The sequence below is a fragment of the Equus asinus genome, chromosome 28 (genome assembly GCF_041296235.1).
Source record: "Equus asinus isolate D_3611 breed Donkey chromosome 28, EquAss-T2T_v2, whole genome shotgun sequence".
Classification (NCBI taxonomy): domain Eukaryota; kingdom Metazoa; phylum Chordata; class Mammalia; order Perissodactyla; family Equidae; genus Equus; species Equus asinus.
The window spans coordinates 33,921,179-33,940,345 of NC_091817.1; the positions used below are offsets into that span (position 1 = coordinate 33,921,179).

General features: G+C 40.5%; 1 protein-coding gene across 6 annotated transcripts in view; it reads left to right on the forward strand.

The window, feature by feature from the left end:
* Positions 1-19,167, forward strand: part of TANGO6 (transport and golgi organization 6 homolog) — a 192,368-nt gene that overhangs the window by 86,213 nt on the left and 86,988 nt on the right. For 4 of the 6 annotated variants that reach the window (XR_006521440.2, XM_044761541.2, XM_070500726.1 and 1 more), the window contains exon 15: positions 16,489-16,629. Coding sequence is in view for 5 of the 6 variants with exons in the window: in XM_044761541.2 (XP_044617476.2) it covers positions 16,489-16,629 (141 nt within the window). In the remaining variant the exon portion in view is untranslated. Of the gene's footprint in view, positions 1-12,224; positions 12,366-16,488; positions 16,630-18,443; positions 18,658-19,167 lie in introns of those variants that run through there. The other 2 variants (XM_070500725.1, XM_014827661.3) reach the window with 2 other exon arrangements.

Here is a 19,167-nt window from a genome sequence, read left to right on the forward strand (position 1 = left end):
GGGCTGGCGAGGAAAGATGGAGAAGGATGAAAGATGTGGTTGGAGAAGTAGGCGTGGGCTGGACCATAGCAGGCCTTGGCTATGGTGAGGAGAGCATCCTGTCTTAAAAGTGACGGGAAGTCATGGGAGGGATTTGAACAGGGTAGTGAAGCGATCTGATGTAGATGCTAAACAGCTCACTGAGTGCTGTGTGCCACGGGAATAAGCTGCTGGCTGTTCCCAGTGGAATGCCTCTCTCAGCAGGTAAGGGGACAGTTGGTGCTGGGGAGTGGGGGTGGGAGAAAATCAGCAGAGAGGAAAGAGCACAGTGTTTGGGCCTGTATCCCAGGCTCATCTGCCTCATCAGCGCAGAACAGAAGGGGGCACTGTCAGCAGCTGGTAGCCCTCAGGGTCAGGTGAAGTCACCCACCCTGTGGACAGCACCCTTTTTCTCAGGGCCACAGCAGCAAGACCGTGGCTCCTTCCCCCGACACACACCCTCAAGGCCAGAGAAAGTGCTGGTAACTTAAGAAGTTTCCCTAACCTGGGTTAGAGGAGAGGCACACAGGCCCTGGGGCTTCCAGAAAGTTCCCTCTGTGAGTCTCAGTTAACCCAGAAAAGTCCGCTAATGCCTCTTTGTAGTGACCCCCACTGCCCACTGGAAATTAGAACCTCAGAATCTCTCTCTGAGACTTGGTGTGACTGAGGCAGAATTGGGGTTACTGGGGGAGTCAGATAGGTTGGCAAATCCCAAACATGACGCAAACAGACTCACCTGGGCTCTTAGGACACCTAGAGATCCCCAGCACCCACACCAGTCCTGCTGAATACATTTTTAGGGTGGAGTCTGGAAATCTGCAGGTTTCTTCTTATTTGAAAAGTATTTACGCACGTATTTCATGATCCTTCAATCAACTCTCTAGAGAACAACTTTTCCTCTCTCTCAGAATCTGGTATTCCACGTTCTTTTTTTTGTTTGTTTAACTCTTTTATTTTTTTATTTTTGAAAATTATATTATTGAAGTCATAATGGTTTATAACATTTTGTAATTTCAGATGTACATTATTATTTATCAGTTTTTGTATAGACTGCATCATGCTCACCACCAACAGTCTAATTTTTATCCATCACCATATCATATGTGCCCCTTTACTCCTTAAACCCACCTCCTAAACCCCTTTCCCTCTGGTAACCACTAATCTTTTCTCTTTATCCTTGTTTTGTTTATCTTCCACACATGAGGGAAATCATGCAGTGTTTGTCTTTCTCCATCTGGCTTATTTTGCTCAACATAATAGGCTCAAGGTCCATCATGTTGTTACAAATGGGATGATTTTGTCTTTTTTATGGCTCAGTAGTATTCCTTTGTATATATGTACCACATCTTCTTTATTTATCATTTAAGGGGCGCTGGGATTGCTTCCACATCTCAGCTATTTGAATAATGCTGTAGTGAACATAGGGCTTCATAAATCTCTTTGAATTGTTGATGTCAAGTTCTTTGGATAAATACCCAGTAGTGGGATAGCTTGATTTTATGGTATTTCTATTTTTAATTTTTTTGAGAAATCTCCATACTGTTTTCCATAATGGCTGCACCAGTTTGCATTCTCAGCAGCAGTGTGTGAGGGTTCCCTTTTCTCCACATCCTCTCCAGCATTTGCTATTTTTTGTGTTGGTAATTATAGCCATTCCCATTGTAGTCTTGACTTACATTTCCCTAATAATTAGTGATGTTGAACATCTTTTCATGTGCCTCTTGGCCATCTCTATACCCTCTTTGGAAAAATGTCTGTTTATATCCTCTGCCCATTTTTTGATGGAGTTGTTTGTTTTTTTGTTGTTGATTTGTATGAGTTCTTTATGTATTTTGAAGATTAACTCCTTGTTGGATATATGATTTGCAAATATTTTCTCTCAGTTGATGGAATGTCTTTTCGTTTTATTTGTGGTTTCCTTTTCCTTGCAGAAGCTCCTTAGTCTGATGTAGTCCCATTTGTTTATTTTTTCTTTTGTTTTCCTTGCCTAAGTAGACATGGTATTCGAAATGATGCTGCTAAGACTCATGTCAAAGAGTGTACTGCCTATATCTTCTTCTAGGAGTTTTATGGTTTCAGGTCTTACATTCAAATCTTTAATCCATTTTGAGTTAATTTTTGTGTATGTATGGTGTGAGATAATGGTCTACTTTTGTTCTTTTGCATGTGGCTGTCCAGTTTTCCCAAACTGTTTATTGAAGAGACCTTCCTTCCTCTTTGTATATTTTTAGCTCCTTTGTTGAAGATTAGCTGTCCGTAGATGTCTGGTTTTATTTCTAGGCTTTCAATTCTGTTCCGTTCATCTGTCTGTCTCTCTTTGTGCCAGTACCACACTGTTTTGACTACTATAGCTTTGTAGTATATTTTGAAGTCAGGGATTGTGATGCCTCCAGCTTTGTTCTTTTTTCTCAGGATTGCTTTAGCTATTCGGGCTCTTTTGTTGTTCCATGTGAGATATAGGATTCTTTGTTCTATTTCCGTGAAGAATGTCATTGGGATTCTGATTGCGATTGCATTGAATATGTAGATTGCTTTAGGTTGTATGGACATTTTAACTATGTTGATTCTTCCAAATCATGTGCATGGAATATCTTTCCATTTCTTTATGTCATTATCGATTTCTTTCAGTAATGTCTTATAGTTTTCACTGTATAGGTCTTTCGCCTCGTTGGTTAAATTTATTCCTAGATATTTTATTCTTTTTGTTGTGATTGTAAATGGGATTGTATTCTTGAGTTCTCTTTTTGTTGATTCATTATTGGAGAGTAGAAATACAGCTGAGTTTTGCACGTTAATTTTATATCCTGCAACTTTGCTGTAGTTGTTGATAATTTCTGATAGTTTTCCAATGGATTCTTTAGGGTTTTTTATATATAAAATCATTTGTCTGCAAACAGCAAGAGTTTCACGTCTTCATTGCCTATTTGGATTCCTATTATTTCTTTTTCTTGCCTAACTGCTCTGGCCAAAACCTCCAGTACTGTGTTGAATAAGAGTGGTGGGAGTGGGCATCCTTGTCTTGTTCGTCTTCTCAGAGGTGTGGCTTTTAGTTTTTCCCCATTGAGTATGATGTTGGATGTGGGTTTGACATATATGGCCTTTATTAATGTTGAGGCACTTTCCTTCTATACCCATTTTATTGAGAGTTTTTATCATAAATGGATGTTGGATCTTATCAAATGCTCTCTCTGTGTCTATTGAGATGATCATGTGGTTTTTATTCCTCAATTCATTAATGTGTGTATCACATTGATTGATTTGCAGATGTTGAACCATCCCTGCGTCCCTGGTATAAATCTCACTTGATCATGTAGATGATCTTTTTAAGGTATTGCTGTGTTCAGTTAGCCAATATTTTGTTGAGGATTTTTGCATCTATGTTCATCAGCGATATTGGCCTGTAATTTTTCTTCTTTGTGTTGTTCTTGTCTGGCTTTGGTATCGGGTGATGTTGGCCTTGTAGAATGTGTTAGGAAGTATTCTGTCTTCCTCAATTTTTTGGAATAGTTTGAGAAGGATAGGTAATAAATCTTCTTTGAATGTTTGGTGGAATTCTCCAGAGAAGCTGTCTGGTCCTGGACTTTTATTTTTTGGGAGGTTTTTGATTTCTGTTTCAATCTCTTTACTTGTGATTGGTCTATTCAGATTCTCTGTTTCTTCTTTTCTTTTTGAGGAAGATTAGCCCTGAGCTAACATCTGCTGCCAATCCTCCTCTTTTTGCTGAGGAAGACTGGCCCAGAGCTAACATCTGGGCCCATCTTCCTCTACTTTATATGTGGGATGCCTGCCACAGCATGGCTTGCCAAGTGGTGCCATGTCTGCACCCGGGATCCAAACCAGTGAACCCCGGGCCGCCGAAGCGGAACATGCGAACTTAAATGCTGCACCACTAGGCCAGCTCCTCTATTTCTTCTTGATTAAGTTTTGGGAGCTTGTAAGAATCTAAGAATTTATCCATTTCATCTACTATTTTGCTTTTTTTTTTTCTCCCCAAATCCCCCAAGTACAGAGTTGTAGGTCCTTCTAGTTGTGGCATGTGGGTTGCCACCGCAACGTGGCCTAGTGAGCAGTGCCATGTCTGTGCCCAGGATCCGAACCGGCGAAACCCTGGGCCGCCAAAGCGGAGCATGCAAACTTAACCACTCAGCCACAGGGCCAACCCCTATCCATTTCTTCTAGATTGTCCAATTTGTTGGCATGTAGCTTTTCATAGTATTCTCTTGTAATCTTTTGTATTTCTGTGGTATCCATTGTAATTTCTCCTCGTTCATTTCTAATTTTATTTATTGAGCCTTCTCTCTTTTTTTTCTTAGCGAGCCTGGCCAAGGGTTTGTCAATTTTATTTATCTTCTCAAAGAACCTGCTCTTTATTTCATTGATCCTTCCTACTGTCTTTTTTGTTTCCATTTCATTTACTCCCTCCTTCTGCTGAGTTTGGGCTTTGTTTATTCTTTTCCTATTCTGTTAGGCGTGGTTTAAGATTGCTTATTTGAGATTTTTCTTGTTTGTTAACGTGGGCCTCTATTGCTATAAATTTCCCTCTTAGGACTGCTTTTCTTGCATCCCATATGAGTTGGTATGGTGTGTTTTCATTTTCCTTTCTCTCCCGATATTTTTTTATTTTTCCTTTAATTTCTTCAGTGATACATTCAAGCATATGAAGTAGTGTGTTGTTTAGTCTCTGCATCTTTGTCCCTTGCTCAGCTTTTTTCTTGTAGTTGATATCTAGTTTCATAGCATTATGCTCAGAAAAGATGCTAGATATGATTTCAATCTTCTTAAATTTATTGAGGCTTGCCTTATTTCCCAACGTATGTTCTATCCTTGAGGATGTTCAATGTGCACTTGAGAAGAACGTGTATTCTGCTGTTTTTGGATGGAGTGTGCTGTATATATCTACAAAGTCCATCTGGTCTAGTTTTTCATTTAATTCCACTATTTCCGTGTTGACTTTTTGTCTAGATGGTCTATCCAGTGTTGTAAGTGGGGTGTTGAGGTCCCCTACTGTTGTTGTGGTGTTGTTAATATCTCCTTTTAGATTTGTTAATAGTTGCTTTATGTACTTTGGTGCTCCTGCGTTGGGTGCGTAACTATTTATATATGTTATGTCTTCTTGGTGGAGTGTCCCTCTTAACGTTATATACTCCCCTCTTTGTCTCTCTTTACCTGTTTTATCTTGAGGTCTCCTTTGTCTGATATTAAGTGTGGCAACACCTGCTTTCTTTTGCCATTAGCTTGGAATGTCATCTTCCATGCCTTCACCCTGAGCCTGTTTGTCTTTGGAGCTGAGATGTGTTTCCTGGAGGCAGCATGTTGTGGAGTCTTGTTTTTTAATCCATCCCACAACTCTGTGTCTTTTGATTGGAGAATTCAATCTATTTACATTTAGAGTGATTATTGATACATGAGGGCTTAATGCTGCCATCTTATCATTCGTTTTCCCGTTCTTCTGCATTTCCTTTGTTTCTTGTCCCATGTATTTTGGACTACCAATTTGGTTAGGTAGTTTTCTATGATGGTTTTCTTAGTTTTCTCCTTATTTATCATTTGTATCTTTGTTCTTTTATTTTCTTAAATTTTTTTAATTTTTCCGTTTTTTTCCTCCAAAGCCCCCCAGTACATAATTGTATATATTTTAGTTGTGCGTTCTTCTAGTTGTGGCATGTGGGATGCCACCTCAGCATGGCCTGATGAGCGGTGCCATGTCCACGCCCAGGATCCGAACCAGCGAAACCCTGGGCCGCTGAAGCGAAGTGTGTGAACTTAACCACTGGGCCACAGGGCCAGCCCCTGTATCTCTGTTCTAATTATTTGTTTGGTGATTACCATTACGTTCGTATTAAAAAATCTCATAAATGAGATAGTCCATTTTCTGATAGCCTCTTATTTCCTTAGGCTAAGCTGATTCCATCCCTTTCTTCTTCCTCTTCTAAGTTATTATTGTCGTATCTTATTCTATCTTGTGTTGTGAGTTTGTGGTTAAAATGATGAGATTATATTTATTTTGGTGTTTTCCTTCCCTTTATGTTTAATGTTATAATTAAGTGTTTACTAATCTGTTCTGATAGAGAGCTGCAATTTTCTGATTTTTGCCTACCTATTTGTCTCCTTGCTCAGGGCTTTGTAGCCCCTTTCCTATTTTTTGTTTCAGGTATGAGGGCCTTCTTAAGGATTTCTTGTCAGGGGTGGGGGGTCTTCTGGCAATGAATTCTCTTAGCTTTTGTTATCTGGGAAAGTTTTTATTTCTCCATCACAGATTTTTTTTTAATGGGAATATCCAGTGCTGGTCAAGTGTAGTGAAACAGGCACACTTGACCACTCTTGGTAAGAAAATTATTTGGAACATTTTTAGAACATGGGTTTGAAAATGTTTATACCCTTGGAGCCAGTTATTTCTCTTTGGAGAATCTATCATAAGAGTATAAATGGGAGGTGGATGCCTATAGTTCTTCCATTAAAAAAGTCTATGAAATTTTTCCTACACTGCATAATTGTGCAGATAGCTCACGGTCCCAGGGGCAGCTCTCAGCTGAAGAACCTAGTGCTTTCTGCAGTGTAGCTCACCTCTCTCCTTCTCCAGGAAGCCCCACCACCACCCCATACCCTTCTTTTACTTCTCTCTCCCTGTGCTCTCATTACACACAAACATGCGGTACTGACTACACTGTCTTGTAATCATTGTCTAATTTGTCCCTTTGTCTAGACAGGCGCTGCCCTATTACATTTGTATCACTTAGTAACAGTACCTGGCACATTGTAAGCACCCTATTAATATGTGAATGAAAGAAATAATTCTTTGCATTGCCTTTATTCTAAAGCTGTTTCTCAAACTTTATGATTTATGCCATAGCTGCAGATTACTTCTATATACTCGTATAACTGATTTGGTTTTTTTAATTGCCTCCTTTTCCCCTCTTTTTAACTGTAGCAAAATTTAAAAGAAATCTTTTATATTTCTACTATCTTAAATAATAATATTACTGTTAAAGTTTTCAGTGTTATTATTGGACCACCCCAAATTATCTAGCATGAAAGCCAAGCCATCTGGGGGAATAAGCTCTGTTCATCCTACCATAAAAATAAGACTGTTAAAATAAACAGAGTTGTCCATAATAAAAACAATGTGTGTGTGTCTGTATTATTCAAAGAATAGTGTGTGAATGAGAGGGCACTGAAATGTTTGTATTGATTTCAGAGTCCAGGTGATTTTTTAAAAACAGCTGTATTGAGGTATAATTCACATACCACACCATTCGCCCTTTTAACTGTGTGATACATTAGCTTTTAGTATATTCAGAGTGTTGTGCATCTGTCACCACAATTTTAGAACATTTTCACTACCTTAAAGAGAAACCAGCACCCCTTGGCCTTCACTCCTTAATCTTCCCATACCTCCACAGGTAATTTTTATTTTACTTTGTTCTTTATGCTTTTCTCTAGTATTTGAATCTTTTACACTGACCGTATATTATTTTATCATCAGGAAAAAAAAACCAGTCAAGTTCTTTTGATTGTGCAAGCAAATTTTTTAAAGGCTTCTCCTCTCCCATTTATAGGTGCCTTGCTTAGCACAGGGATTTCAACCAGAGGCCTGTGAGGACCCCTTGAGGGTCCATGACTAGGTTTAGTCACTCCCTGAAACTGTACGCAGAGTCTTTTTGTGTGTATATGCGTTTATCAGGGGAGAAGGGCTTCTTTGGGGGAAATTTATAGTAGCTCTTCCTGCCTTCCATATGAAACTACGGTTTGAGTCATACACTTCGTGGTTACTGATTTCACATCAATCACTTTTTCTAAGCCTGTCCTAACTTGGAGTGCCTATCACAAAGACTTGCCTAATCATCTCATTAGGACACCTGCTAAGCTTATAAGGAAGAAGAGGAGAATTTCGGAAGAGTTTATATCTTGCCTGTATTGCTGTTTGGTGCCCAAAACACAGAGCAAGTCTCCTGGCCCTAGGACACTGGGGAATGTGAAAAATCGGCCCTGTCTTGTTAGAGTTCCAGGCCAGGTGACAACTCCCCTGGGAGGGTTTGGCTCTCTCAAAATTAGTGAGAACTTGACACATCAGTCAGCTTTGCTGATTCTGCAGTTTCTCTTTGCATGGGCTTGAGGTGAAATGCCAGTTAGAAAACTTAGAAAAAGATGAATCCAAAGTTCAGGTGGTACTCCTACTGGGATCACCCATCTTAGGGTCTTTAGGAGATGTAAGGGTTTTATTTTCTTACCTAGATTTGGCTAAAAGAGGATCACTTACTGTTTTTTGGGAAATCAGAAGCCCCCCTTTACTTTTTACCAGTAAACGTTTCTTTTGATAGTATAAAGAGAAGGGTAACAAGCTTTTTCACTGTTTGAAAGCTACATAAAGAGAACTAAATGAATGACATCCTGCGTCTTTATTTCTCACCCATGATCAGCTGAAATCGAAGTTTCTCTGAATGCGTAGGGCAATGATTACTCTCAGAGCAGCAGTAATTGCTGTTTTCTTTTCATTCCTTCCTCACTTATGCCTTCAGTCAGTATTAGGGCAGTTCTGTTTGTGTTTCTGTATGTACAACAGGATCCTTGCTCATCGTGGCGTTCTCGAGGCTCGGTTTTTCTCAGCTCTGTTCTCTTAGTCCTTCATCTCTATCACCCAGAGGTATTTTTGAGAGGCAGCCCTAACAAGGTGGACTCTACGCTTTTTGGTGCTCTTCTGGGTTTTATTTCACTTATTTGGGGAGGGTAGTAGAATAAGAGATTTAGGGGCCTTACAGTAGCAAGTGGAATGGAGGTGTTCGAGAATAACTCGTTAAAAACTGGAACTCATTGAAATCCAAGTTTGCAATTCCCCTTTGTATATTCCCTTCTCTGTCATCACTAATGTCAGCAGCGTCTCAATTTGTGAATTTCATTAACATGACTACCTCCTTTTTACACATTCTTAGTACTAAAGATGCCAACTGGGCACAAAGCAGTCCCTATGAAGCCCAGCTAGACCCAGTAGAGGATTCTGCCTGTTTCTTAAGGGATGCAATGTGCAGAGTGCCTCTCCTTCCTCTGACCTTGTTGTCCAACAGAAAGTAAATTTTATGGAGTGAGGCTGATAGCATATACTTGAAAATGTAAGGTTTGCGATCTTTGGGGTTAAGATTTGCAAAGCTAGTACCATTTTGGCAGTTATGTTCTCCTAGGCACTGCTGCCAGCTGGGCCATGGTTGAGCAGAGTGCAGGTTTGCAATTCTGCTCTGCCACGTGGCCAGACCACTCTGATCTTGGGGCATATTTTTCACCCTTCTGTTCCTCAACTTCTCCCTCAGTAAAATTAGGAATAAGAATAGTACCTAAATCAAAGGATTGTTGGGAGCATTACCTAGATGAATGCAGGTAAAGTGCTTAGGACCAGCTTGGCATATTAAAAACACTCAGTAAGTGTTAGGAATTTTTACTGTCTTTGCTGTTAGGTTTTTATTTATTACAATAATAATTTGTGATCCAAATGGCTTCCAGCAAGTATAGTTTACTGTCAGTAAATATAGATTATTCACTTGTTTCTACTTTTTCCCCTCCAAAATGAGAATTAGAAAATAAGTCAATATGTTGGCGTTATTTTAGTGTTCAAATATATTATTTAGGTCCTGGTTTAAAGATGCAGACACTGGGCATGGTTCTTATAAATCTTTAGCTGTTAGCCATCCCAGCTTGTTAGTCTAACCCTGTTTTTTCCTCAGGCCTGAGTAACACTCATTCATCTTGAATCTTTATAAATTTGTCGGGGCTTGTCCACACTTAACACGATTTTGGAGCTTTAGAGAAACTTAACATCAAATTGGCATGCTAGACGTTATCATTTACTCTAATTACAAAGACAGCCCAGCTATTCAGTTGAGTTTCCCAAACTTCCTTGATTTAATAACCAACTTCCCTGGTTTGTGCAACTTCCTGGATTCTTGGAGCTGAAATTATTGTTAGTTTCCATCATAATGAGAGTTCTCAAGTGTAGCAGCTGAAGCACCGGGCTGCAGGGTAGTGTTTTCCTTCTCTCCAGCTCCTGCCTGTCTCACCGTCATGTCGCAGAGCTGCAAGAGAGGACAGCCACAGATTGGGGATTATCTTGTTGTAATCAGAAGGAAAATTTTTGTCGTGCCTGACCTCTCCTCTTAGCCATCATTGTTCTTTCAAACTAAATCTTCTTCCACAGATTAATATGCATTTTATTCTCCTGTTTCTAATTTTTAAAATGAACTTATTTTTATTAATTGCTCTGAACGTAGTTTGTAAAGAGTCAAAAAGCTTGTCCCCTATCCTGCTTCTTACCCCCCACAGTTCCAGTCCCCAGAGATAACCATTCCTTCCCCTTCTGCCCCTTTTTAAGTAGTTTCTTCTAGTAATTACCTCCCCATTTATAAATAAAGTGCTTATACAGATCTCTCTTGATTAAAAAATTTTGGACATTATCTACTCCTTTTCTATATGTTGAATGAGGATTTAGCACAGGCACACACACAGACACACGCATGCCTGCACATGCACACCTATGCCCCTTCTCCTGCCATTTCCCCGTCACAGTTTTTCACTACATCGTTGGGGAGTGTTTGCTGCTGACTACAGATGTGGATATTATTCGCTGCTGAGCCTGCTTCAGTCTTCCTTTCATAGACATTTGCTTAGTTTTCTTTGTAATTATTGCTAATTTTTTCCAAGTGGTCCAAATGCTCTATCAAATATATATGACTATTTTATTCCACCTTTGTTCTCTTTACCCAGACTTCAGCCTTTGACACCTACCCCATTCTCTTTATCCTTATTTGTGAGTTTATACCTTTTTTACTCCTTAATTGTCACTTTAGTGGGATTTCAGGAGGAAGAGAATAAAAATGTTTGTGGTCATTCTGCCACGTTTGATTGCAAATTCTTTTTTGTATTTTCACTTCTAAGGAGGCTGTTGTGTTTTAAAAGACCATGCCCCTTATCATGTATTTTTTAACTTATATTTTACTTATTTATATTTGATTGGTAATACATGGTTCAAAATTCAAAAGGTACAAAAAGATACAGAATAAAAAGTCTCTTCTTTCACGTCTGTCCCCTCGTCACCCCATTTCCCTTCCCAGAAACAACCAATATCATTAGTTTCTTGTGTATCCTTCCAGAACTATTTTATGAGTGTTTTTCCCCTTTGTACACAAATGGGGAAATTCTATGCCCATTGTTTTATACCTTGCTTTTCACTTAACAGTAGATCCTAGAATTTATTCTATAACAGTTCTTAAAAAGCTTCTTTACTTTTTTATGGATGCATTGTATGAATGACCACAACTTAACCAATCCTCTGTTAGTGAACATTTAATTTGTTTCCAGTCTTTCCTATTACAAATAGTGCTACAGGAATGATTTTGTACATAAGTAATTTTGCACTTATGGTTCCTAGAGTAGAATTTCTAGCTTACCACAGAATTTAGATTTTTAAATGGAATACATTTTCTTACAAGTGCAAGACAGAGTCTATGAAATGTGAAATGCTTGATTTGTTTTCCCTCTTTCCACTCTCCCCCTGCGGTGGCAACCAAAGCAGATTTGGATACAAAAAGAAGCTGATACTTTGCTCTTGGCAGTAGATTTCTCTTTACATTTGTGATATGCTATATTATTTTCTCCCCTTTTCTTCTATTCTAAAAACTTAAAAGGGCAGTTGTGAAATATTTTCTTATAAATTTTTTTTTGAGGAAGATTAGCCCAGAGCTAACGTCCACCACCAATCCTCTTCTTTTTGCTGAGGAAGAATGGCCCTGAGCTAACATCTGTGCCCATCTTCCTCTATTTTATACGTGGGACACCTGCCACAGCATGGCTCGATAAGCGGTGCATAGGTCTGCGCCCGGGATTCGAACCGACGAAACACTGGGCCGCCTGCAGCGGAGCGCGCGAACTTAACCACTCGGCCACGGGGCCAGCCCCGTGAGGGTTTTGTTTTTAATAGTTTTTTAGCAGAAATACCCAAGAGCTTCAAGTGGGTAGGTGGTTTTCCGGGTTGATGTGGGTGTTTGGGGAGGTGTGTTGTTATCTGCCCAGGGGAATGAGACTGGTCAGTTTTAAAGTGGACATGGCTTAGCCGGTCTGTGGGATAGAGCCAGTCAGCAAAGACATTTGGACTTAGACCATCTTTCCTACAAGGCAAGGGCACTGTGTAAAGTGACACTACACCTAAACAATTTTTTCTGCTGCAGGTCTGCAGAATCACCGAGCAGCCTGCTGAGGGATCATCTTGAAGTCAACACTGGATCAGAATACTTTTCTGGCTTTGTAATGAATGTCTTTGGGGGGAAAAAGAAACAGTTATTTTACAAAGTTGACTGTCTCTTTTTTTGTTACATAAAGTACTTCTAATAATATTTTTTCACTTGGTTAATTTGTCTGTTATCCTATGCTATCGCCCCAAACACAGATCAAAATGCTTCCATGAACTCTTGCCAGTTTGGCTTCATCTTTACCGTCTATGTATCTTATCTGTTATACCACAACTTGAAATGCATAGTCATTTTCCTGCGATCAGAGCAGGAGCAGGTATCTCTTACGCAGTCATTCAATTCTTATTGCCAAAGGGATTGATGTGTCATGTTTCCTTGAGGCCTGTGCTGACCCAGAAATTACCCCATTTTCAAATTACAAAGGAACTATCAAGTGTGAGGGGCCAAGGGTCATGTGAAGGTTATGGCCATGCTTCCTCAGTTGTCAAAATTCAGAAAACTTTTCAAGTAAGGAAGAGAAACAGCCACACAGAATCTCACCCCTTTAATTTTTATACAGTCTTAATCATAAATGATTCTCTTCACTGCTTGGTGTAAGAGTAAGGAGGGAAGTGCCCTTGTCCTTTAGGGATTTATAAACTCATAGGTGGCAACTGTATCCTAGAAGGTAAAACTCAACAACAGTCAGGGCCATTTGGCAGGAGTCGGCAGAGCAGGCCAGCAGGAAGATAAACAATTGCTAACATTAGACTGTGGGAAGCAAGGAAACTGTACTTTGCTTTTGGCAACCTTTTAATGCAAGATTGGGAGAATTTAAAGCTCCCTGGTGGAATTAAAAATTTGGCATTACAAGAAAAGTAAAAAAAAAGTCTGAATTTTTTTCTTATCTAAAAAGGATATGTCAGGATTCCAAACTGGCATAAGCATAAAAGGATATTTATTGGCTTATATGTCTAAAGATTCCAGTGTGTAGAAGTACGGTTGGATCCAGAGGCTCAAAGCATGACATCAGTTCTCTTCCTTTTTCTGCTTACCTCTCTTGGCTGGACCCTCTTCTGTGTTGGCACCATTTTGGGGTGGGATTTTTCCACATGGTGGCCACTGGTAGCTCCAGATTAATAACTTCAGCAGGAAAAAAAAAAGAGCTTATCTTTCCCAGTAGTTCCAATGTGGGCCCCAGGATTGAGCCTCATTACCTGTTCCTGAACCAATCATTGTGGTAGGGATGGGATGGAATATCCCAGATGGCCAGCCTGGGAGATGAGTTCACACGTGAAGGGAGAGAGAAAGTGGGTAATTAGCCCCACTCAAACTACATAGACTGAGAATAGAGAAGGGATATTTCCCAAAGGAACACCAGGTGATGTTACCAGAAGAGAGAGTAGATTGTGTGTGCACCCAGAATGTCTGTGTACTACAGAGAGGAAATCAAGAGCTCATTTGGTTTTGAAGTACAAAGCAGGATATTTTGATAGAAGTAAGCTGATAGAACTATTCTCTGCTAAAGATCAATGAGAGAAAATAGGCTTAAATGACAGTAGGAAGAACTTTAGTAATAGGTATTTTTCAGAAAAGCTAGATACAGATCAAAGTTTTGTAAAGCAAATCCTATTTTCCTACTGATTTCCATTATAAAGTCATAACTATATTCCTAAAAGGAAACAAATCCTCCAGATTTCTGAGTTGGGAACTTCTGATGAAAAAGTAGTTATGATTACTACAGATCTATAATATATTGTATACAGATATACAATATATAATATATTGTAATATATCAGTGATACAACATCTGCCAGAATTGCAGTTGCCAACTATCTTTTTGGGTTTTTTTATTTTGAGGAAGGTTAGGTCTGAGCTAACATCTGCCGCCAATCTTCCTCTTTTTTGCAGAGGAAGATTGGCCCCGAGCTTAACGCTCATGCCCATCTTCCTCTACTTTTTATATATGGGATGCCTCCCACAACATGGCTTGATAAGTGGTGCATAGGTCCACGCCCGGGATCCAAACCAGCGAACCCCGGGCCGCCAAAGTGGAGTGTATGAACTTAACCACTATGTCAGCAGGCCGGCCCCTGCAGTTACCACTATCCATTCGCTTTTCCTTAGGGCTCTTTCAGAATTTAGAAGCTGTTTTCTTTCTCTCTCTTGGTAAACAATTCGTTTATCCTTTCTTAGCCACAGACACTTTTCCTATGCTAGGATGTCTCTAATTCCACCATGGACCTCCCAGAACTTCCCCATCATTTTGCATATTAGAGCTAACTACAAATGCAGAGTCACATTTTGCCGAAAGGGAAGCTGCCTAATTCATGTTCTGCCACAGCCTGAAACTCCCGTAAGAGCAGAGCTTCTGCTTGTATAAAATTGGAGGCCTCATAAAGGAAGATGTGGTTTAGGACCACATGCAGAGACTTCCCAGGCTTTTTGGAAGCAGTGAAAAGGTAGGGGTGGAGAGGGCAGAAAGAGGATGGGCAGACAGGTGCAGCCCACAGCAGGTGTACCGCCTTTGTGTCTGTCTGATTTATAAGAGAATGGAATCACAACCTATAACACAGAAAGTGGTATGTAGACTTTGCCTGCAAGATTGTCAAGTTTAAACGGGAGAATGGTAAACTCAGATGAAAAATAATTATAGATTTCTCAAGCATTTATATTACTCCTTCCCCATCTTCTTTCTTAATTTCTGAAATTTATATCAAGACTGTATCTTTGAATTATTTTATTCATTCATTCATTCAACCAATAGTTATTGAGGACCTGCTATGTGCTGGCACTCTTCTAGGCATTGAGGCCACAGCAGGGGACAAAACAAAGTCCTTAACTTCATAAAGTTCACATTCTAAGGAGTAGAGCAAACAATAAATAAGTAAATATATAACATAGATAATATTAAGTGCTAAGAAGAAAAATGAAGCAGGGTGAGAGGGATAAAGAGTGGTAGGGGAAGGAGGCTGCCATTTCATATATGATACGTGTGATATCTGAACAGAGACATGATGGGGTTTTGGGAACAAGCAAGGGGCTGCCTGGAGGAGGAGCAGCCTATGCAGAGGGGGAACTAAGGTGAAGACCCTGGGCCCGAAGCAGCTTGGTCTACTCTAAGAACAACAAGGTGACCAGAGTTGCTGGAGGAGAGTGAGCAAGGGAGAGTGTGGTAAATGATGAGGTCAGAAAGAGAGCAAAGGCAGATGGGGGCGTGGGGGCTGCTCATATTCATGGGAGAAGGGAAATGATTGAGGGGTTTGGGCAGCAGAATGGTGGGGCCTGACGTGTTTTAACCAGATAATTCCAGCTGCAATGAGAGAATAGAGTAGAAACAGGGAGACCAATTAGGAGATTATTGAAAAAATCAGGCCAGAAATGATGGACCAGAGTGGTTGAGGTAGAGGTGCTGAGAAGCATTCTCATCCCAGATGTATTCTGAAATCTGCATTTCCTTCCTTCGTTTGTCTTTTTGTTTCTTTTTCCTTGCTATTCTTTAGAAATATGTAACCTTTCTCCTCCCAAATAATGGAATTTGTATTTATATAGTTTTTAGACCAGGGGCTTTATTTCTGGTCCTGTTTTAGGTCATATCTCCCTCCTCTCTCCACCCCTGTAGAGTTTGCTCCATATGCGGCTGAGTTCAGATGATAGTAACACTGTTGCAGATTATACATCTAGGGGGTACTCAGCCTAAGCATAGGTCTACTGCTGATCATGCCCAGAATGCTCTGAAGATGTTTCCTTGTGAAAGTGGCTCTCATCAGTGGCAGTTGTACAGAGAGAACTCATACCAGAATGGAGAACTGCAGCAAAGACGGGAAGCTCTGCTATGCTTCAGGCTGATGTTGGAGGGACAAATACTAGTCCTAGAGCCTTAGAGTCTCAGAGTTGGCAGGCTCCCTGGAGGACAGTTAATCCAGTCTTCTGCTGCTGCTGTGTGAATCCCTGCCATGATATTTAGTCATCTAGCCTCTGCTTCAAGAGTCTAGAGTCCATAGATCATAGACTGTCAGTGCTGGAAGTGATCTTAAAGATCCTACAGGGCTGAGACTAGAAGCGTCCAGGGGTCTGAACTTCCAGACCCATGTTCTTTCCACTCACTGTGTTGTCATTCCAAATAAAGGACAGCCCTTGCTGGTGGAATTACAGAGGTGGCTTTAAATGTCTCTGTGTTCGACCCATCACAGGCTGTCTGGATTTGTTTGCCTTTCAACTGAAAAAACAGTAATGAATCTTTTCTTTTTGTTTTCAACCCCAGGGGTTGCCCTGCTTTCGGATGCATACCCTGAGAAAATCTTGCTTGGCCTGTTGACTCAGTATGACAGTGGTAAAGACAAGCACACGCCGGAGACCAGAATGAAAGTCGGGGAAGTCCTGATGCGAATTGTCAGAGCATTAGGTGAGTTTTCTTGTTCCGTCGTCTGGAACAGGGTTGGGGAGCAGTATGGCTTTGGACCCAAAGTCTGTGTGCCTGGAGGTTCGTTATGCTGGCGAGGTGGGGACGGTTTCAGGGCTGAGATGAACTACTTCCTGTTCAAGAATTTAGCAAACATCCGGATGCCCACTAAGAGGTAGGCAGCAATAGTGCCCATTTTCCCACAACTGCTTAGTCTTCTCCTCTGAGCCATGTTGGGGCCCTGATTTTCATCGGAGTTGGAATGAGAAGTTTCACACTTGCTGAGCAGCGGCAAGCATAAAAAGAAGAGGAATGTCAGACAAGGAAGGGAGGGCACTAACTCTTGTTGAATGGCTACTGTGAGCCAGGTCGTCTGCATATATAATCTCATCTAATTTCCCCAACAAATCCTGGAAAGAGGCTGGTGTTAGACCCATTTTATAGATGGAAGCTGTGGTGCAGAGATCTTCAGCAATTTATCCAAGATTCATTCAGCTGATAAATAGAAGTGCTAAGAATCGCACCCACCAACTCGAAGGAAGTTGCCCAAAACTACACAAGCTGAGAGTAGTATGGCCTCTGGAGTCACACTGCTTGGGTTCAAATCTCAAACTTCTGCTTACTGATTATGTGATCATGAGAGTGTTTCTTAACCTCTTGGTGCCTCAGTGTCCTCATATACAAAACGAGGATATTAATAGCACTTACCTCATAGAGCTGTTGTAAGGATTAAGTAAGGTAATACTTAGAATAGTATTTGCACAGAGTATGGGCTCAACAAATTTTTATTTTTGCTAAATAAAGAAGAAAGATTGCTTTTTTTTCTTTTTCTCCCCAAAACCCCCTAGTACATAGTTGTATATTCTAGTTATGAGTGCCTCTGGTTGTGCTATGTGGAACGCCGCCTCAACATGGCCTGATGTGTGGTGCTATGTCCACGCCCAGCATCAAAACCAGTGAAACCCTGGACCACCGAAGTGGAGTGCATGAACTTAACCATTCGGCCACAGGGCCGGCCCCAAAAGATTGCTTTTTTAAAGGAAAGAAATGCTTTATTATTTACTATTTACTGAGTGCCCATATGGGGCTAGAAGGTGGAACACTGGGGAGCAAGGACAAAGAAAACAGTTATTCACTCTAAAAACAGGAGTTAAATTAAGATGAACTAATGAATTTCTCTGTAAGTCAGTAAGCACACTTTTGATATTTTTATATTGGGCTGTGTAACATAGAATTGAGAGGAGTTTCTTTAACCTGCAGTCCATAAACTTAACCATTGACTGCCACACTGAATATAGATATCTTGAAGCCTTAAAATTAGGCAAGCCAGTCATTCAGGTGTGGGCCAGTGGTGTACAGTATCCATTGAACCAGCCAGCTGCCATGTTGAATTTTGAGAATTGTGTTTTGGGGCTGTTTTCTTACCATGTATTTCCTGTATCAGAGGGTGTTATGAGATACAGTGTCAGTTGTTAATAGTTTGGCTTAAAAACAATACCACACTAAACTGGACTTCTTTGCTTCTTTATGCTAAATCAGCTCTCTTCTCAGGTGCTGATATATTTGTCCCTGGCTTTTTAGTAATTCCATCATGTATCCACTAGCATGTTATCTAAAGCAGAAAGGGAAGTGATCTCAACTTCAGTTTGGCTAATTTGTCTGTGAGTTATAGTAAAACGTATAAATTCTGCTCTTTACCCACTGGGGGAAGGTTTTGGAAAACAAACTACCTTTTTTTTTTTCTTTAAATATTGACACCTGAGCTAACAACTGTTGCCAATCTTCTTTTCTTTTTTTCCTTCCTCTTCTCTTCAAAGGCCTCCAGTACATAGTTGTATATTCTAGTTGTGAGTGCCTCTGGTTGTGCTGTGTGGGACGCTGTCTCAGCATGGCTTGATGAGTGTTGCCGTGTCCGCACCCAGGATCCAAACCGGCAAAACCCTGGGCTGCCAAAGCGGAGCACGCGAACCCAACCACTCAGCCGTGGGGCTGGCCCCAGTGAACTAGCTTTTTGACAGATGCATCAAGAAATCACACTGAATTCTTCCTTCACCAGCATTTCAAAGAATTTACAAAGATTCCACATGGCCATGCATCATTTCTACAGACACAGCCCTTAATTTTCCTAATTTCTGGGAGACCCTTCTGGCTAAAGAAGATAGAACCTAGATCTCCAACCTCCTAAATCCTTTCATCAGTGAAAATATTTTTTTCTACCCTTTGAAGAAAGACCAACTTTCTATATTTGCCTTAGTCTTAACTATCGGTCTGAAACATACCAGACAAGTGCACCATTATAAGAAATCCTTCTCTCACAATAGATGTGAACGTTAAGCTTCAAGTATCACAGGTTCGAGTGCAGCCTCTGACTTCTGTGTGTGTCATCGAGCTTGTCAGAGCTGAGAAGGAATGTACACCATACATAGACGACATCAATGTAACGTGTATTTTCTCTGTAACTTCTGGTAGACCCCTACCATAGGGATGACGAATGCTGAAAATGCACATTCCTCAGTCCCCACTGCCCAGTCCAAATCGTTT